At 31.3% G+C, this 21,527-nt stretch overlaps 1 protein-coding gene and 1 non-coding gene across 2 annotated transcripts; both read right to left on the bottom strand.

Moving 5' to 3' along the window:
- Positions 1-78: 78 nt before the first annotated feature.
- On the bottom strand, positions 79-14,996 carry LOC108911092. The gene is made up of 4 exons (XM_018715927.1): positions 14,842-14,996; positions 10,447-10,644; positions 2,356-2,643; positions 79-358 (listed from the first exon to the last, which is right to left on the bottom strand). Exons 1-4 carry the CDS (start codon positions 14,867-14,869, stop codon positions 315-317), a joined length of 558 nt encoding a protein of 185 aa, XP_018571443.1. The 5' UTR covers positions 14,870-14,996; the 3' UTR covers positions 79-314.
- Positions 406-477, bottom strand: Trnad-guc. The gene has a single exon. It is a non-coding gene; the product is annotated as a tRNA-Asp (tRNA).
- Positions 14,997-21,527: the final 6,531 nt, after the last annotated feature.

A 21,527-nucleotide genomic window follows, 5' to 3' on the forward strand; every position in this document is an offset into this window, starting at 1 on the left:
ATTTTTATAGATCTGATATATATTATCCAAAAGAGAAATTTTATATTATTAACTGTGATGTTTAAATAAGTTACAGAAACAATTTAAAAAATTTATTGGTATCTTGTCATATACATACATTCATTCAAGATTACTCTGATCCATACAGATACATCACAATGTGAGTAATAAGTATTACGTAAGTTTCTTATGGATATAACGTTATTAATATAATGAAGATTTATGTATTATAGATGTTATTTATTATTGCGAATTGTTCTAGAGAAAAAAATATTTATTCAGTCTTCCAAACTCTTGCAGATGTTCGCATATATTCAAGCAACTCTGGGACATGAACCTCTGTATCGGATATTTACATCTGAAACAAAACAAAAAATATTTATATTTGATACGATAAAAAAAATCCTCCCCGGCGGGGAATCGAACCCCGGTCTCCCGCGTGACAGGCGGGGATACTTACCACTATACTACCGAGGACTTGTAAAACAATATTTATAATATTGGATTTAAACCGTAGACATTGTCTTGAAAATAAATTATTACCTAATAGAAAAATGAATATATTTTGAACATATTTATTTAAAGCATTTCTTAAGTAGATTATATATACACTGTAAATTTTTACAAATAATAAATAAACCCACCCATCAGAAAGAAGAGTCTAAGGTATTTTTTTCAAAATTTATTTTAATAATTTTCTATAATCTACTTTTCACTATGAGATTTAATCAGTTTGTTAAAGTACAACCCGTGGGTGTTCTTTGCGTCTCAATGTCTTAGACCTAGCTATTTCTTTTTTAGTTTAAATCGTGATAAAATATATGCATAAGAAAAGAAAAACTACAGATAGAAATCAAAGCAATTAAAAATTTTATAAACGTAATGTAATATTAATTTACTGTATCAGTTTTATGTCGTAGTAGTTAGTTCAGAATTTGTTACATGTCGATGTTTCACAATGCGTTTCCAATGTTTTCTATTTTTCAATTAATACAGGTATAATGAAAAAGTAAAAAAAATAGTGAATAACATATACATGATACCAGTGACTATAACAAGAATTCTTGTTATAGTCATTGATGATACGTTCTCTTATTATGATGTTAAATATAGTAATATAATAAAAAATATTGAGATTCATATTTACTTTCTCTCTTATTTTTTCATGTTTTACGTCCATTTTTTTTGCACTTACTAATCTTATTGAAACACTCTATAATCTTATGATGTAACAATTCCATTTGAAAATACCCTATTAAAGGGGATTTTATTCTTATTCATAAAGTAAAATCCATTTTAATGATATTTTCATAAATGACCACCCCACCTACCTACTGAAGGTTAATGTACCTATTTAACCAGGTACGCAATGCCAGTGATTCCCCAATTTGTCATTCAAAAAGAATTTATAGACCCAGTCAATTTAATTGATTGGTTGTTTCACAAAACATTATTACCAATAATGTTTATAATTCGTCAAGCTTTAGACGATTGTCAAAATATTTCTACTTGTGATTAAGTTAATTTTAGTATGTCGATTATGAGACTGTAAATATTATTAATAAAATAGAAGATTTTATTGTTTGAAAAAATACAAAATTAAGCAGCCAACGTCAAATAGAAAGAAATCTGATGGCCGATCTCAAAGACGAATAGCAACCGATAAACGTTAGTATGACATTTCGGTAAAATGTGTTTTATGCCCATTTATTTACCATGAATATAAAACCCAGATTTAAAAACAGAATTATGTTTTTACAATAATGATAATTCTTTCAGAATACCAAAGTAAACAGAAGGATACCTTTCATGTGATTACCTTGTACATAACATGTAACTTAAGTTAATGAGTTTTATGCCAATGATTTAGAGTTTCAGTAGTATGAACAGGAAAATGGACCTTTTTTCTTGGATTACCCAATTTAAAAAATAGGTATACTCCTCAGTGGTGTTGAAATTCTGAAGGTTCTTAGCGGCAGTATCTCCGCCAATGGCGTAAAACTTTTTTTAGTTAAACCCAAGTTTCAATTAATAGTTTATGCTTGATACAACAATAATTTCTTTTTTGTCTCCATTCTCTGAAACATAACATAGCTCCCCGTTTCTGAGGATGAGGACAAAAAAGAAACCCAACTTTCATGTAGGTACCTATGTCAAACATCGTCCAAGATTGCTTTAATGTTACATTATTCAAAAACTCTTAAAATCCTTCGAAAGCTAAGTTGCTTTGAACACAACTTTTTATTTTACAATGATCCAGGAAGTCACCCTTGAAATATTTCTACGTGCTTAACTTTATAAAGACATGATCTACTAGAAATTATGACGCATTTTTGGCATATATTCTGTACTTACTTCTTCCACATCTTTGTGCACACTGCAACCAGTATATATTGGTGTAGGTAACATTGTTGTCTCCACAGACAGGATCAAACTGGGACGTGGCTCGACATTTATCTTCACATGGCGATCTTGTTGTTGCCATCCCGGGGATGGCCACTGTGGAGGAAGATGGTGGTGGCCGTGTGACAGAGGGGACATTTGGTCTTATGAAGTCATCGTCGTTATCTTCAAAAAAAATATTGTTCTGTGATGGGCGATTTTCTCTCGCATTGTTCTGGTTGCTGCCCCAGTTGAATCCGCCTATAACAATATAATGTATAAAATAAAAGAAAACCTGATAGTCTTATATGTAGCCGATCATAAATGTTTTCATCAATAAAATTTAACAGTTCAATAATAAACGAGGTGCTGTCGAGACCTATTTGTGGTCTGCTGGAATTACCCCTTGGTATTCATATTTTCATTTTACTAGACCCGAATTTTTCTATAAATTAAAAGTAAAAGAGTGTAAGTAAACAAGGAAACACCATCATAATTGGTACACGAGAAATATATTTTATATGTAGCTGAAGTGTGAGTCGAGAAGCAGGTAATAAATGTTTACAGTCGTTTGTTGAACGTCGAAGAGAAGTACTGAATAGGCCCATTCAGTAATATTTTATTTATAATTAATCAATGAAACTTTGCGCCAAAATAATCAGTCAAGGGTTATTTTTATCTAACTGCTTTTGTTTATCCAAAAATCGCTCACTAAAAAAGGCAGGTAAGTAGAAAATACGCATTATTTTATATTAGGCAATTTAACCGAAGACTCTGGTAGAAGAAGGGCATAGTACTATTTTTTTGAAAAATTTCGCCAAATTATGAGAAAATGAGAACAAAAGGATTAACTTATAACAGTGTCTTTTCCTCTTCTGAATCCAATTTACATATTGGCGCTTATTCCCTTCTTCCACGTCTACAATTATAGTTAACGTTTTGAATCAGCCTTTTTCCACTATCAAAATTTGTAATACCTTTTCTTTCTTAACTAGGTTTGATGGTTGAAATTTATTTGTTTTTATTTGCTTGCATAACTATACAGGATGTTAGAAGTTTGACTGCCTTAATATTAACAGAAGATAGAATACATTAAAATAAACAAAAAAACTATTTCCGAGAAAAAAATTTTCAAAATCTCCAACTTGATGTACAAAAGTTCGATTAATTAAGGAATATTGACATAACTGCGTGTATAGAATACCATAAAATACTATGTTTATCACTTTTTTGAACTTCTTTTTGCTTAATTCTAAAAAATAATAAACGTTCCAGGTAATAAATTTAAAATTAGATAAAATTAGTATATCGAGCAATGTGACAACGGCGCGGCGGTTAGCACGATGTACTAAGCTGTCCAGCAATACGCAATTCTGTTCTGTATCTGGAATTGGACCGTGTCTGAGTGTTTTTTACGTACCACTACTTCCTTTTCTTGAGGTGTGTTCCAGCTAGTGCGCAAAAATTGGATTCGAAGGTGTCGTGCGTGCATCGTGGTGGACATTTTGAGCATATTTTGTTTTGTACTTGTGCATTTAAAAATTACTAAATTTTGGTTTTTGGTAAGTATATAAATTATTTTTAAAACGTATGATTGTTTGGACGACGTGAATCTTTGAGTACATTAATTACATATTTTTCAAATTCATAATTTGATTAAAAGTTCCTGTTTTAAGAGATTCATAATTACTAAAATTCGAGCTAAAATTTAAGCACAACACTATCTTCCTAGTACAAAATCGATACATTTTATTTTATTTATTTAAAAACTGGGAAACAATTGTCTTGAAATTTACTAAATACACACTAATATTTACTAAATACAACTACATAATAATAGTTGTTTACATTTTTGTTATGCCGTAGGACAAGTCTGCCGCGTGCACACGTGGTGTGCATCAACTGTGTAACAACAGGTTAAGCGCTGTTGTCACATTGTGATGAAACTCCCCAATATTAATACTCGCTGTACTTCGAAAACTGTTAATCTTACGCCCCTATAATATACAACATTTTTATTCATTTATGATTACTCTATCTCATGCTGAAGTAGTGGCAGTCAAACTTCTTACACCCTGTATATACCATATGAACCTAGATGTAGACCAGGGGCTAACAAGTGGTATGACGTAATATCATGGTATCCGTGCGTTTTCTCCATCTCCGTTTCCTTTCATTATTTTGAGGGAAAACACAGTAACCGGAAACACCTTTGACATCTCGTGTCAAGGCAAAACAGCGATTATCTTTTATGTAAATTTATAATCAGTTCCAATCAGCAGGAAGCTTCTGTAAAATTGTAATTTAAATCAAATAACGATTTAATTCTAAATCTAAAATTTGTCAAATCAAAGCAATAAGTATTTACCCTGTTAAGGAAGAAAATTTAAAATAACAAATTTCAGTTTAAACATTTCCAAATCTATAAAGGCGCGTATCCACTTGTGTCAATGCTCCGTAACGTAACAACGAACATGTTACGGCCTGTTGCAAAAGGTGACACGGTTCGCTGCAAAAGTATGTGTGGTTTTGGTCGTATCATTCATTCCGTAATGTAACAAAGTAAGGTTACAAGACGACACAGGAACATAACCTCGCAGTATGAACCTGACTGCAATAATGGATTCGTAACTGCAATTGCAGTTAGCAGCAGCGTCATATATTTTTATTCATCATACAATTTTAAAGAAACAGAAATCTCCGGAAATCTTTTCTTTACTCCACTTCATGGCACAAACACAGAAAAACACACTCTTCGTAGTCACTGTAGAAAACAGACTGACTCCAGACCATATACAAAAGACTGACGAAACAAAAAATAAGACAAAATCACGTGTGCAACAAGCAACGTTACGACCAAAAGGGCAACCCCGTCTCAACATGTGGCAGAAAGTACTGTTGCATCCCTTTGATGCGACGACTAAAAACTGACAACTGATGGTTCGTCCTGGATAGTTACGCGTGTCAAATTTGTTACACGTACCATGCAACAATTTTCCGTCTCCTCTACCTGTAACGTAACATATTCGGTGTTACGTTATCGGAAATTTGACACAAATGGATATCCGCCTTAAGAGATAGACTTCATTTAAAATCAGCGTAAAATTTTACGTAATTTAAGCATCTTTCCATTTTTTTTAGTAATTCAATGACAAATTATGAAATTTAGGATACACTATATACTCAGTCCTGGATACGCAGTAAAAACTTCTTTTAAGTAGGTACTTATTTTTTGCATTCTTAAAAAGTTGAAACGATCACGTGTACTTATAATGTACCTTTCTGAAATAATTAAATATTTAATTTCTGTAATTGGATAAGTGTTCCTAGATGTACAATTGTACAGTATATAAAATACTACGTAAATACCCACTTCACAAGACAAATCACTTAAGTAACGTTTACTTAACTTGCTGGTACCGAAGGCTATTCAAAGTCAAGGTTTATCATTACCATGAAGATGACTACGTGCCATTCAAAGGTTTTGTTTTTATTGGTTGGCATTCTAGTTTAGTAGTTTTTTTCATGAAACTTAAGTTGTTTTAGTGATGTAGTCTCTTAATAATTCGTACCAAGTCACTCAAAAACATTTAATTACGCACAAAACAAAGTTATTTGCGTATAGGTACTAACATACCTTTATCTATAATATTTTTTTTAAGATTTATTTATTTAATCGAAGAAGTCCTAAACAATTTCTTCGAAGAAGAAAATTTATTTAATCCAAGATTATCTACTACGAATAAGTACAGTACAATTGCTTTAAGGTTTTTCGTAAATAAAATATTTAATCTAGAATTTGAAATGTTATATTTTCTATGCACATATAATTTTATACTCAACTTAATCCAGAATGCACAATTTTAAAACAAAAAAAAATGTTTTATTATTTTTATTGATGAAGTTTTATCATTATTGACTAGTATAGTGAGAAAATTCTTAGCTTATCCTTCTGACCATAGATTGTAAAGAAGTAAACCTTAAACTGAAACTGTAATTTATTAATTTTCTACGCGTGTTATTTTATAATGTTTCGATTAACTAAAATTTTATTTTTTATTATTCAGTGGGATCCATTATATCGTGATAAACTAATAAATTAGCACATTAATGACCATACCATAATATTTTTAATTTATTGGTCTGTTACATTGTAAACAAATTTCTATTTTGCCTTCGTGTATATGGTGCTAATTTAATAATAGTGCAAAATGCAATGACTATCATGTTAGCAATAATTATAACGAATTTTTTCCTGGGATCCTATAACAGTATTTTAGATATACATTACGATGCAAATGTACGGAATAAATTCATTATTTCAAAAATGGACGACTTTTGAAAAAAATCCTAGAATATGTCAATTTTAAATTTTGAAAGGCCATCTTGTGATATAACGAGCGTTCAAATAAAAACGTGGTCAAATTGGTTCTGAAAATTTGGACGTAGGGCGTAGCGTATCAATTTGAATATTTTCGTTTTAAAAAGCGTTTAAAATGGTGTTTTCTCAAGAACAAAAAGTGTTTATCATAGAGTCCTACTTTAGAAATGGACGCAAGATTGATGGAATATGGAAGTATTCTATTGAGGAATGTTTCATAGAATTTCAAAATCAATTTCCCGGCGTTGTTGAGTACAAAATTTTTCAAAGTGCAGTTCAGCGTTGTGTTAATGTTTTTCGTGAAACGGGCAGTGTAACAAGAAAAGAAGGAAGCGGCCGACCTAAAAAGCGGACTGAAGAATTAAAAGAAAATGTCCAACAAATAATGGAAAATGCGCCAAGAACTTCTGTACCTGTTTTATCACAAATGGTGGGAGTATCAGTCGGTACCTGCCACACAGTGTTAAAAAAAGATTTGCGTTTGTTCTCCTATCGTTTAACATGTCAGCAAGAACTTCATGAAGTTGATTTTCCGCGACGGGCTGTATTTTGTGAATGGTTTTTAAACAACTACGGTGAACTTCATAATATCACCTTTTTTTCTGATGAAGCCTGGTTCCATTTAAGTGGTTACGTAAACTCACAGAATATGAGAATGTGGTCTTCTGAAAAACCAGATAACTTTTTTGTCGAGGGCCCTCTACACGCTCAAAAAATTGAAGTTTGGTGTGCTCTCAATCGAAGGAGGATTTATGGACCTATTTTTTTTAATGGTACTCTTACTGCGCAAAGGTATAGAGAAGAAATTATCGCTCCTTTTGTTAACCAGCTGGAAGAAAACGAAATTACAAACTTTTACTTTCAACAAGATGGCGCAAGGGCACATACGGCAGGCGAGACGATGAATATGTTGAGGGAAGTTGTGCAAAATCGACTAATAAGTCTCAATGCTGAACATGAATTTCCACCGAGGTCATGTGATATTACGCCGTGTGATTTCTTTTTGTGGCCTTACCTTAAAAACACTATTTTTGAACTGCCTATTCCTGATTTAAACCATCTGCAGGCTCGACTTATAGACAAGATTCGTGAAATTAACAATACCCCGAGCATCTTAGAAAATGTCTTTAATTCTTCTAGGAACAGGTGTGAAAAGTGCTTGGAACAAGGAGGGGACACTTTCAGCAGCTGCTTTAATTTATTGTTATAACAAGGAGGGGGACACTTTCCGCAGCTCCTTTAATTGTTTGTTATTGTTATCACGATTATTTTTTAAAATAAAGTTATATAGTCATTAACGTTATTGAAACTGACAGCTGCTATACAGCTCGTTGAGAAATGAGGTTAAGTTGGTCGCTATAAGCTACTCCCTACGTCCAATGTGTCAGAGCCAACTTCGACCACGTTTTTATTTGAACGCTCGTTACATTTAAGGGCCGTTACGTCACCAGTGCTGACGTAATGACGTAATGGACGATTCTTTTAAATACAAACAGGGGCATGTGACACCTCATTTGAAAGTCTCCTAATCGTCCTAATCCAACGTTATAATTAGTTGAATATTTATTTCTGCAGGGTCAACCAAAATTATGTATTTACTTAAGTAGAATAAAAATAATAAAATTACAATAAATATTTAAACTGATGACCGTTCTTTTAACTCTTCTAGACTTTTTGGCTCGCTTTTTGGTTGGCTTTTATAAACGTTGGTCTTCAAGTATCCAAGGAAGTCTAGTGGAGTCAGACTGGAGACCTTGGTGGCCATTCTATCGATTCTCTCGGAAAACATTATTTAAGTAAGTTCGTACAACAACGGTGTATTGTGGGGGAGCCCCATCTTGCTGGAACCACAAATCATTTCTATTTGGAAATAGCTGATTCAGTTGTGGCAACAGATATCGAGGACCAGTTAAGTTCTCTTCAAAAAATTATGGCCCTATAATTTGGTTGTTTATAATTCCGGCCCAAACGTTCACCTTATATTGTGTGCTAGACTCCTCCATCCAATGTGGATTTTCACTTGGCCAGTATCGACACGTCTGGCGGCTTACGTGACCGTTGAGTATAAGTAGTAAAATAAAACTGGTGAAAACCGGAAGACTCAATTTATGTTTGATTTAATCTTCATACTGATTGCATGTAAGGTACATTTGATATAGTAAATAATAAAATATTTCGTTGCTACTGGAACAAATACTACCCCGAGTGGAAATTACCATGTCGGACCAGCTTGGAAGTAGATTATTTAATTATGCAAATATTACATCCGTAGATGTCGAACGGTCATTCTCTTCAGATTAAGAATCACCGCCGCGAGTAAGTTCCGCTGAAACAAGGGTAGAAACATAACTGATGATGGGATCTATAACGGATGCGTAAAATAATTTACGTATTTCACAATGATACAATGACATAAATCTTATAATCATTGTTCACTTTATTTTATGATGATTATCCGCGTGGCCAATTATGACAGCTCTAGTGATTTAGAATGTAGTACTTTTATCAGTCAATGTATTTTTTCCGAATCAATAAAAATAGTAGAAAACACTACGATGTTTTATGTCCAGTCCTTAGCATAAGTTCAATGAATTTCATTCTAATTAAGTAAATATATAATTTTGGCTGACCCTGTACAAATAAAAATTCAAATTATTATACCCTTGGATAGACGATTAGGACACCTCTCGATTGAGGTATCTCATGACCCCTGTTTGTATTTGAAAACATCGTCGACGTACCGGCATCGGTACTTAAATGTATATCACAAGATGGCCTTACAAAATTTAAAATTGACGTGTTTTAGGATTTAGGATTTTTAGGAGAGGTCGTCTATTTTTTTAAATAATGATACATTTGCACCATACTGTATGTATTTTGTTCAAAGCAATTGGATGATATTATAGAAATACTAATACAATACATATTAAAATTTCCAGAGTTCTGTGGGTATAACTGGATCATTATGAATTTTAGATGTGTTTATATTTCCATATACCTAGTATATTTTTATACACCGCGACTTGTAGATTTTGTTGTTATACAAGGTCATATCTTTGTTTACTACATTTTTTAGAAAAAAAATTAAATTCATTTGAATTAGCTTTACTACAAAGCAAAAATACTATTGAAAAACAACCATAGAATTGATAAAAGATGCCCAAAACATATTTAAAATGTACAAACAGAACAACGCATCAAAAATAAGGTAGCTTAAGGTAACTTGAAGCGTTTGTTTTTGAGGCACAGGGTGGTCAAGTTTAGGAAAAAAACGTTCATGTCCAAGATTTTGAAATGTAATTTCGTGTGCATAATATTAATGAAGTGACATTCAATGTAAATACGTCATAGAATAAAATATTTTTATAATTTTTCAAACCGAGGCTTTATAAAAAACTTTAAAAAACAAAAATTTTTAGATTAGGTATGCTATTCTATTGGGTTGCATAGAAATATAGATTAAAAATATTTGCATTTATTTTATGAATATTCATATGTATTGTATTACTGAGAATTTCTTTCGATTGAAATGAGTTCTTTAAAATTTTTAAACAAAAGCCGAAAGCACAGAACATCGATTTATGAAATATCAGTCTTTTCTATAAATACAACAAAATGATTGACTGCAATTATTGACGACGAAATTCTTAAAATTTATTACATAAATAGGCATCTATACTAACCAGTATTTGGACGGAAGTTTCCCCAAAACGGATTGTCATCGTCCGATGAAGAAAATTCACTTTGCCTTGGTTGTCTTGACAAAGAAGGATATTTCTGGGTTCCTAGAAGGACTTGATGCAACAATCCACCGTCTCTGGAGTTTCCATCATCGGAATTAATTCCATAGCACGTGGTGCTGTACAAAACTATTCCGCAATCTATAACAAGAGAATTATTATATAGCTTATAGATGATTAGATGATAGCTTAACGCTTAATGGTTATTCATGTAACGTTGTCTTTTTAACTGTTTCGTTTCAGTTCTGTTTCGTGAGTCAAGTACCAAACGAAAAACCAAAAATATATTTTTATTTTCCATAAAATTGAAAAATGTAATCGTGGTTATTATCCTTTACTTCAGACAAGCTTACTCATTGCTTTTATTTTGGATGCAAATCATAAACAGTAATTATCTATGCATGACAATTAGTCTAGCTCTAGAATCTAGATGATCTAAACGGACATGTTAAAATTTCTCAATGGAATCTGGTAATTATAATATCGTTAAAGCTACGAGTAAATGAATTTAGCTATAATATTTGAAAAACCAAGAAAACAAAAGTTTTAAATTGTTTTAAAACATAAATCGTGGTACACCCTTTCTGCAGGTTTCTTCTTTTAGAAAATATATAATTTTCATGTCACCACATTTAAAGTTATTGTACAACAAACTAATGCAAAAAATTAAAGGGTCAAAAGAATTTCCGAAATTTTTCCGTGATTTTTGACAGACTGTATTTAGGTGAAAAATGGTCGTATTGGGAATTAAAAATAGCATTTTGAAGCTCTAAGATTCTAGTTTTTAGATCATTCGATCGAATTTTTTTAGAAGCTACTGTTATCATGCAATTCTAAGAAATAGCGAGACAAAAAAATTTTGCAAATTTTTTATTTTTTTCACGGACTTGGACTTTCAGCTAAGCCATTGCATGGACCAGATAGCTTGTTTATTCAGCTTCAAATTCCCTTTTTTTTTTTAAATTTCGATACGACCATTTTTCATCGAAATATTGGACTTTTAATGGAAAAGGATCCTTTTGTCTTCAATCATCGATATCTCGGCGACAAACAGTCGTACAGAGAATTGAAGGGCAGTTTCGAAAATTGGAATAAATTGCCAATAATACGCTGTCGCAACTTTTCGGAAATATTTTTTTTTCATCTTTTATACGAATTTTAAAAATCAGGAAAAAATGGTAATTTATGGTTTTTAGAAAATTGACGGCTAAATTAAAAATATTCACGAAACGACTAATGTTAAGCATGACTTTTACAGTTCGATATACCCAGAAGAACCCTGTGAAGTTTCATCTCGATCTAGCGAACTGTTTCTTTATTTCAAACAGTCAAACTTTTGAAAAAAATTAAAGGGTCACTTTTTTGAGCTTAAACACTTCATAATCATGATTAATGATGAGAGATAAAATATTGAACGAAGTTAGTAATATCAATAAAGTAGATAACTAAAATCATTATGAAAAAAAATTGTTTTGAATATAAGTCCTTTGTCTAAAACAGAGTGAAGATATTATAGAACATCGTTTATAATAAGACATATTTTCTTAATACAGAATTTAAAAGGTTCTTGTAATAAATTTAAAAGCATACCACACTGGTTCTTGATTATATTCCTTGAACTAAGTCAGTAAATAAACCAAAAAATAGCGCAAACTGTTAAAACAAATATATAACATTTTATACATATATTGTTTAATTATTGTTATTGTTTAATATATTGTTTAGGTGAAAAATGGTCGTATTGGGAATTAAAAATAGCATTTTGAAGCTCTAAGATTCTAGTTTTTAGATCTTTCGATCGAATTTTTTTAGAAGCTACTGTTATCATGCAATTCTAAGAAATAGCGAGACAAAAAAATTTTGCAAATTTTTTATTTTTTTCACGGACTTGGACTTTCAGCTAAGCCATTGCATGGACCAGATAGCTTGTTTATTCAGCTTCAATTTCCATTTTTTTTAATTTCGATACTCCCATTTTTCATCGAAATATTGGACTTTTAATGGAAAAGGATCCTTTTGTCTTCAATCATCGATATCTCGGCGACAAACAGTCGTACAGAGAATTGAAGGGCAGTTTCGAAAATTGGAATAAATTGCCAATAATACGCTGTCGCAACTTTTCGGAAATATTTTTTTTTCATCTTTTATACGAATTTTAAAAATCAGGAAAAAATGGTAATTTATGGTTTTTAGAAAATTGACGGCTAAATTAAAAATATTCACGAAACGACTAATGTTAAGCATGACTTTTACAGTTCGATATACCCAGAAGAATAAATTTAAGTTGTATTTATTATTCATAGTTTGTCTTTCTTTCTTGACTTGTGATTTTGTATCCATCAACAATTTAAGACATTGTGTTATTTATATATTTGCGTAATGTTGAAGTAACATCCGTTTACAAATGTTACAATATAGTGTGGAGTGCTGTGGAGCTACTGTTTGGATAAACAACTGGGGATTTCCTGAAATTTACTAAGTTACCTAATTTTTGTAAATTTGTGGAAAAGTAATATCTAGTTTAACAATTAAAACACAGCGTTCTAAAATCAAGGATATGGAAGTTGTGTATTTGGTTCTCAACAAAATAGTTTTTATAGTTTAAATTCAAAAATCATCATATTTATGGATATTTTTACAAAAAAATTATATTATATTTTATATTTTCGTACAAGATACTATATACCTACAATAATTTAATAAATTCTTCGATGTAGTTTTCTAAAACCAGTTCTCCTAGACACCTCGATAGTTTACTGTTATCCAGGAAAGCAAATGAATATTCTAGAATAATTTTAAACTAATTGTAAGTTCAGTATAAGTTTTCGAGATTATTTACTCACTGATTCCATATTTTTTTGTTATATTTATTTATATATCAAAACAAAATCATACGCAATAAAAAACGAGAAACAATGTCAATCGCATCATTTTCAATTTTAATTAACTTTTGGGTAAATTGTTCATTTTTATTTCAGTATAAAAATTTACTTTTAAAATTTAGATGTAACAATTCACATAACAAGCTTCTTCCATACTTTTCACCTGTATATTTCTACACGATTGAATAGAACATGTCTCCTGGACTGCAAAGATATACAGGGTACTGTGTCTATAGTATGTCGAAACAAATTAGGTTTAGTTATATTTTCATATTTATGGAACTAAATTTTTCTACTGGCGTTCATCATTTTCTGGATATTAATTTTACATACGAAAACATTTTTTTCAAGTGTCACAAGTTTTTTGCAAAATTACAAATTAGTACAGGTATTCTTTGCCAAATACAATTGTGTGTCATAATTAGATTTAAAAAATGTAACTAACTAATGTAAACTTTCTCAAATCACAACAAAGTAATTAACCTTATATGTTTATCACAGTGCAAAAATGCTTCTTAAACAATTACAGGCTTTCAAAAAGAAAATTTAATTTTTTGATATAGGTAACTTAAAACACTGTTTAAGATATTATAATGAAATTTGGCAAATGGGACTGTTTAGGAAAAACAAACAAAGATATAAGCTACAACATAGAAATCTCTAGAAACATGTTAAACAGTATCTTATATTTTGCTATAACATTTTTGTTTCGAAGATATTTTGTAAAACGCCATTTTGCATCTTTTAATTTTTCCTGCAGTTATCAATTAAGAATAGTCGAGTACCTAGGGATATTTTAAACAAATTAAACTTAATATTCTAAAATATGCAGTCAAACTTATAGGGCAGAAAGTAGAGGTCAAAATAGACTGTTTGACCTAATTTACCTAGATACTACAAAAAAGGGACGGAGTTATCGTAAAAATATTAATCAAATAAATTTCTTTGAAGGAAATGAACTTTTAAAGAAACATTTTGGTACTGAGGTATATTCAGTTAATTGCTTTGTTTTGGTCTGAACAATTTTTTTTAAACCTAATTATGACCTTGTATAAAGAAAATTTATTCTACAATGTAAACAATTATGAAAAATAAACGTCAAAGTGTGTCGCTATATAAATACATTAATTAGAACAATTATTATTACAAGAAATTTGTTTATATTCCTTGGGGTCCAAAATGTGTTAACTGCAATTTTTAAATACTATTCCCGAAGAATTAATTTTGTTTTCAAAGTTTAAAGCGACAAAATTCATTACATATATATTTTATTAAAACACATATTTGCTGAAAGAACAATATTATTAATTTTAAAAAGACCTAAAGTGTCATCTGTAAAATGTTTGAAATAACAAGGCTTCTATGAATATGTTAACTATTTTTTTTAAACTTCAAATCAAATGGAAACAAACATTTATTACTTGCACGAAATTACCAAATATATGTATATACTTACATGTAATTAACAATAGCAAATAATTCATTGTTTTACTATTTATGTCTTCACTTGCCACTTAATACTATCCTCTCAAAGGCACCTGTAAACACTGCTTCAGTGAATGATAGTGTGGCTACTCACTCTAGTATTTTATAAGACCGCCAGGCTACTGGTTACTCAACTTACTGACGAGTTTAAATCATTCATCAATATCCTGCGGTTTGAAAAATTTTAGTGATTAATGAAGCAATTAATTTTTTTGTAGAGGCAAATTAGTCATAATAATTTAGTTCTATGCTTTTGGCATAGTAATTAAGGCACTTTTATTTTTTTTACATCACCGTAATATATCGAAAATATTTACTAGGATCTTTATTTACTGTATCTTATACGGTTTTAATGTCTTATTTTAAACTGCTTCCAAATTATTGAGCTGTTTGGGTTACTATGTTTTGAAAAGATATGTATTTAGTACCGGTAATTTTATTATTGAAAGTTTATTTTATGTATTCGTACACAAAATTGTTTATTTAAATATCTACTATAAAATAACGTGAATTTGAAGACTTAATTGTGGATATACACAAGATGTTATTGACGAAAATTGTAAGTACAGTTGTAAAACTGTTTAAATTTTACAGTAGAGAAAAATAAATCAAGAACTGTACAAAATATCTTAAATATATGAGTTTACTTATTTCTAATTACTCAGTCATATTTATTTTTAATATCTACCACCTGACATGTCATTATTATTTTCACGTAGGTGTTATTATTTCCTGTAATAAATCATTATTAAAATAGTGCTGGTGTTATAAAGGAGTATTACTTCTAAAGCAATCATATCATACTAAAAGCCTTTATTATGATTTTTTCAAAAGTGTTAAGTAACTTCAAATTCTCTCAAAAGATCTTCCTTTCAGGCAAAATCTGGCTTTAAAATAATTTCTTCAAACGGTTGAATATTCCCAGATTTCAGAAAAAAATGAATCTGTGACTCGTTTGGCTAACTTCACTTCTTTTAAGAAAATTCTGTATCATGCTTTCGCATACCTGAGACTGAATTTCGTTGATAACTCACCGAATGTCTGCCTTTAATTCAGAAACGGTATTAATCTGAGAAGAATAAACTTTGGACTTTATGCATGGCGTAAGATTGCATGATCTTGGTGACCAAGTCACTTCACCATTACGTTACATGTTGTCGATTTTCGCAATTTCCACCCGCTCATCCATCGTGTAGCGGTCCATTGTGTCTAACCACAACGAGTTTACTACAACATATGACCCTGCACAATATTGCTAATTCTTCAGAATGAAAATGGAGCACAATTCAAATCCTGCGTTACCTTTGGGATACCCTTTCAATTAATATCACCAACATTAATGGTTCGTTTCCAATGAACAATGACAAACCATTACGTCTACGCTCGAGATAATGCGATCGCTGATTGGTCGAATAGAATCTCGTAAAAAATTACTCCAATCACAGCCGATTAAACAATATATTATGTTTTAATGCATTCTTAATCTTATTATTTTACCCAAATATATTTACCAATGTGAAGAAAATAAAATTATTGTTCCAAACAAAATTGCTGGTCACGTGGCTTGTAATCATTTGTGAAGGCTCAGTATATTTTGATTGAGGAATAAAAAGTTTTATTGATTTTACAAATTATTACGAAAATAGATCAATCATAGGCGTCCGTTCTGATGATCCACACAGACCCATAAAAAAGGGCGTGATCTGGATGACTAACCATGGTATTCCTATGTATTTTTCGACGCTGAATCCGAATCCGATGTCAAAATAATTCGTATACCCCTTAATTTTGGTGTAGAGCCAAAAACATCCCTTAAATAGGGGTAAAGTTATAAATATTAGTATCACTACGGAAAAGGGTATGAATGGGCACTTTGTAACCCTCGTGCTCTCATTTATTATTACCAAGGGCTCCCCCGAAGGGGTTGATACCCCTTCTACTTCCATACGCTTCCGAACATAGATCTGCGTATTGAAAGCTTCTAGCTTACAAGCTCTCTGAATATGCAATGGGGACATGGTGGAGAACGAACACAGCCAAACAATAAACTCCTAGAGGGGTGAACTACCCTCTGCTTAACGGGCTGGAGGAAGATGTGGGAGAGCAAATTTTTCTTGTTTTTACTGCACAATAGTCGCAGTGCACTGAGCAGAACAACCCTCAACCGCTTTACCCGTACCCGTCTAAGAGGTGGAAACCACCCCTAAATTCAAAAGAAGTATTCGAAAAACTTTTAAGACAGGAAACATGCCCCCTGGCATTTTTCAATCTGAGGGAAGGGAAATCTGACAACGATATTGAGTTTGCACAGCAAGACCAACCCTTAAAGGAAGTAAAGAATATACCTGGGCGAGTGGGAAACAGGAATGTGCAGAAGGATGTGGTAAGATAAATTTTTTTCAGTGCGGAATTTATCGTGCTCTCACACACATTCTGTTATGCCTTCTCCAACCCTTGAACATTTGCTCTGCCTTCTATACTTTAATTTTTTCTAATACACACCTTCAATATTCAGCGTAAGAAATAATAACAAAGAGTGAACAAAATAAAAGAAGAACAAACAAAATAGGTAGTTTCCACCTCTTAGACGGATTTGGTCAAAGCAGTTGAGGGTTGGTCTGCTTAGTCTGCGACCATTGCACGTAAAATCAAGAAAAATGTGATCTTCCACATCTTCCTCCACCCCGTCCAGCAGTTAGTTAGTTAGTTTTCACCCCTCTATGTCCGGAAGGGTATAAAAATAGAAGGCATATCAACCCCTTGGCAATAATAAATAAGAACACGAGGGTTGCAAAGCGCCCATTCATACCACCCCTTTCCGTAACGATAGTGATATTCATAACTTTACCCCTATTTAAGGGATACTTTGGCTCTATACAAAAATTTAAAGGGTACACGAATTTTTTTTGAACACGGATTCGAATTCAGCGTCGAAAAATACATAGGAATACCATGGTCAATCATCCAGATCACGACTTTTTTCTTTGTGGGGCTGTGTATATAAACATTTGCCGGATAGTATTAGAAAAAATAAACCTGATAATAAGAGATTAATAATCATAAACAATATCTAATATTTTCTTTCGTTTTGTCGTAAATTATTACTTACTAAGTAAAGTCATTCTAGATGGACAATTTTTAAGAAAAATAAAATAAAGCAATTAAATTTACTTAACCAATTTAATAATAACATAAATTGTTATAAATGAGACAAAATATTCTTGGAAAAACTATATATATGCACGTGTTATGCGTGATTTATTGATATTTTCTTGTGTAATAAAGTTTAAAAAATGCTTCTGTATTTATTTTATTCATTCTTTCGTGGAAATATCTTAGAAATTCCAGATTTTAAATATTACGAAACATTATTTACCTTGTTTTATAAACTATGCCTTATAAACAGTAACTGTTATCGACTGAATGCTAAAATATCTGACAAAATTGAATGTAGAAGTAAAATTATGTATTCAAATTTTTCAATTTATTTTTCAATTAAAACAACCCGCTTGAGCATTATTTATCAAAAAATATACAGGGATGGCCAGAAGTACGGAATAAAATTCATATCTTTTGAATGAGTTAATTTTTTCTAAAACGTCGAAACAAGTTAACTCATTTTGATTTTTTCCCATCTTTCAGTTATATAATAATTAATTTTTCTTCAACCCCCTAACTCCCAGCTAACCCTACTTTTTTTTCAAATGGAAACATAAGGCATGAGGGGGCTCGTTGAAAAGCTTATAGAAAACTGAATTCAGCCATACCAAATAAACAAGTTTTATTTTTTCAATAGCAAGTTTTTTTTTCATTTAGAAATTGAAACAACTAGATAATTTACAAAACTAAACTCAATGTCGCAAATGCTGAAAATGTCCTCCATATACTAGTTGGCATTCTCCAAGACGATAGTAAAAGCTGTCCACAGCATTCTGAATGACTTCAGCTGGTAAATTATGAATCTCCGCCCTAATCTTGTTCTTTAAATTCTCAATATTATCCGGTCTATCCAAGTAGACTCTTTCTTTCAAATATCCCAAAAGAAAATAATCCAGGGGTGTTAAGTCGGGGGATCTTGGCGGCCATTCAACTGTACCCCGTCTACCAATCCAGCGATTTGAAAACATTTCATCTAAGTATCTTCGAACATCAATACCAAAATGTGGGGGAGCGACATCTTGTTGGAACCAAATTCTTTCATTCGGTATATCTGGATCAATTTCATGAGGGAAAATCACAGCTAGAGCAGGTGTCAGGTCAAATGTTAGGAAATCCAGGTAGCGTGCGGCAGTAAGATTTTCTTCAAAAAAGAATGGGCCCAAGATTCTGTTGTTGATGATACCTGCCCATACATTAACTTTCTGTGGATGCTGCGTATGCGATTCGCATGTCCAGTGTGGATTTTCCTGAGACCAAAAGCGATAGTTGCGCCTGTTAACCACTCCATTTAAATAAATCGTAGTTTCATCCGAAAAAAGTACGTCTCGTTGAAAACCATTATTGTCGTCACACCGTCTCATCATTTCTTTACAAAATTGTAATCGCCTATCATAATCGTCTTCCAAAAGCTCTTGGACAAGACATACCTTATAGGGATATTTCTCTTGTTTCAGAAACATTCGAATTGCAGTTCGAGAAGCATCGTGATTGCGGGCCAATGAGACAGTTGAAGTATAGGGATTTTCAACAAGTTCTAATGCAATGTCTAATTTCTTTTCTTCATTCAAAGCACGTGCCCGTCCAGTTTTGGGCAAAGTCTAACATAAAAAAATATATCTTTTTTGCGTTAGCAGTGATAGGTACAGTTTCAAATTCTTTATTTTATTCTGTGCAAATTCATGGAGGATAACACTGAAGATAATTAAATTTTATTTCACTTGTTAAGTAGGTGTTCTATACAACCCCAAAAACCTTGCTATTGAAAAAATAAAACTTGTTTATTTGGCATGGCTGGATTCAGTTTTCTATAAGCTTTCAACGAAAGATGGGAAAAAATCAAAATCAGTTAACATGTTTCGGCGTTTTAAAAAAAATTATATCATTCAAAAGATATGAATTTTATTCCGTACTTCTGGTCATCCCTGTATAGTTTCGCACTTGGTTAAATAAAAATTATACACCAAAATAGTTAAAAAAGCATTGCACAGCTTTAGAAAATATATCTAACTTTTCTTTCTTCGAAATTTCAAGGTAATATGTTTATTCGAACATTATATAGAAATATTCTACAGTGAGAGATTTATTTACGTAATGTACTACTTTATTAAATGTTATGAATTTTTATTTCTAACTGCAATCCAATTTTCTGGGAAAAAGCCAATTAATTCAATTTCTGAGGAAGTATCGGTGTGACTAACCTCAGTTATTTACATAATTGACTACAGGTTTAGTTTTAGTAGAAACTTTTATGATTTTAGAATGTAGGTATATAAGTGACGTACAATGTTTTAAGAATTTTGTTATTTCCAGAAAAAAGAGGACGACCTAAGGATACGTAAGAATTCGATTCGAATCATCCTTTATCCTTTGTATCCAATTGTTCGTCTGTACTATTTTCTTTCGGTCTTAGAAATCATATAAGTATGTGTCTAATATACAATTCTTCTAATAAGTATACATTTCTTTCTCGTATCTTAGTTTTGTCATTTTCCTGATATTAACTCTGTTAAGCAGGTACCATTTTTTTTATTAATGTCAGGTTCATAAGCTCTCATAATATTTGATTTCCACCCCTAAAAATAAATATTAAGTATTGTAAGAAACTCCTACAAAGAAATCTATTACCCTTTTAATAATAAAGTAAGCTCATATTTTATACGCATAGATGAAAAATCTATGACAGTAAAGATAGAAGTATAATGGTAGGTAATGAATTTTGTTAGTCGTGATTTGAATTTTAATAACTTTAAAATATAAACGAAACTTAGCTTTAGGTATAAAGTACACTTTCCTAACATGCCCAGTTGTTCTGTAACCAAATATCCTATTTCGAGAATTTTTACAGTTCGCTTCAACTATGGTTCTTGTTTGAATGACTTCATTATTACAAAAAACATTGAGGCGTGTCAATATAAGGAGCAAATTATTGCATAATTAATATACTTGCCACTCCTGACTGAATTTTATTGAATATATTTTCCTTAAAAAATGAATGACTGCTAAAAAAACTATACGGATATGGGTTTAACTCATTGTACATGGGAATTTCTTATTTTTTTTATAGTGTATGATGTGAAGACCCTGTATTAGAAGAATATAACGGTTCAGTTACAGTATTCGTGTGGATTTGATTATTTGTATAACGTGAATTCATAAGATGTTTCACGTTTTGTCATCTGTAAACACAAAACATTTTTTATATACCTAAATTACCTAATCTGGGCATTTTTATATTTTTGTTTTAAGGTGTATAATAGGAAATTCTTTTTTGTTAGGTATGCCTATCGTTAAAGTTACAACTTTATGAAATATTTTAGATTCCCTTTAACTTCCAAGAATTTTTTATAACGGTATATACATATCAACAATAAAATATGATTGACACTGGATATCAATATGATTTGCAATTTTGTTCCCTTTCTAAAGATATAACTATATGTAACTACATAATATATCCACAGACAAAATAGCTAAGCTATATTGTCTGTGATATATGTA

The sequence above is a fragment of the Anoplophora glabripennis genome, unplaced genomic scaffold (assembly GCF_000390285.2).
Source record: "Anoplophora glabripennis isolate ALB-LARVAE unplaced genomic scaffold, Agla_2.0 scaffold324, whole genome shotgun sequence".
Taxonomy (NCBI): domain Eukaryota; kingdom Metazoa; phylum Arthropoda; class Insecta; order Coleoptera; family Cerambycidae; genus Anoplophora; species Anoplophora glabripennis.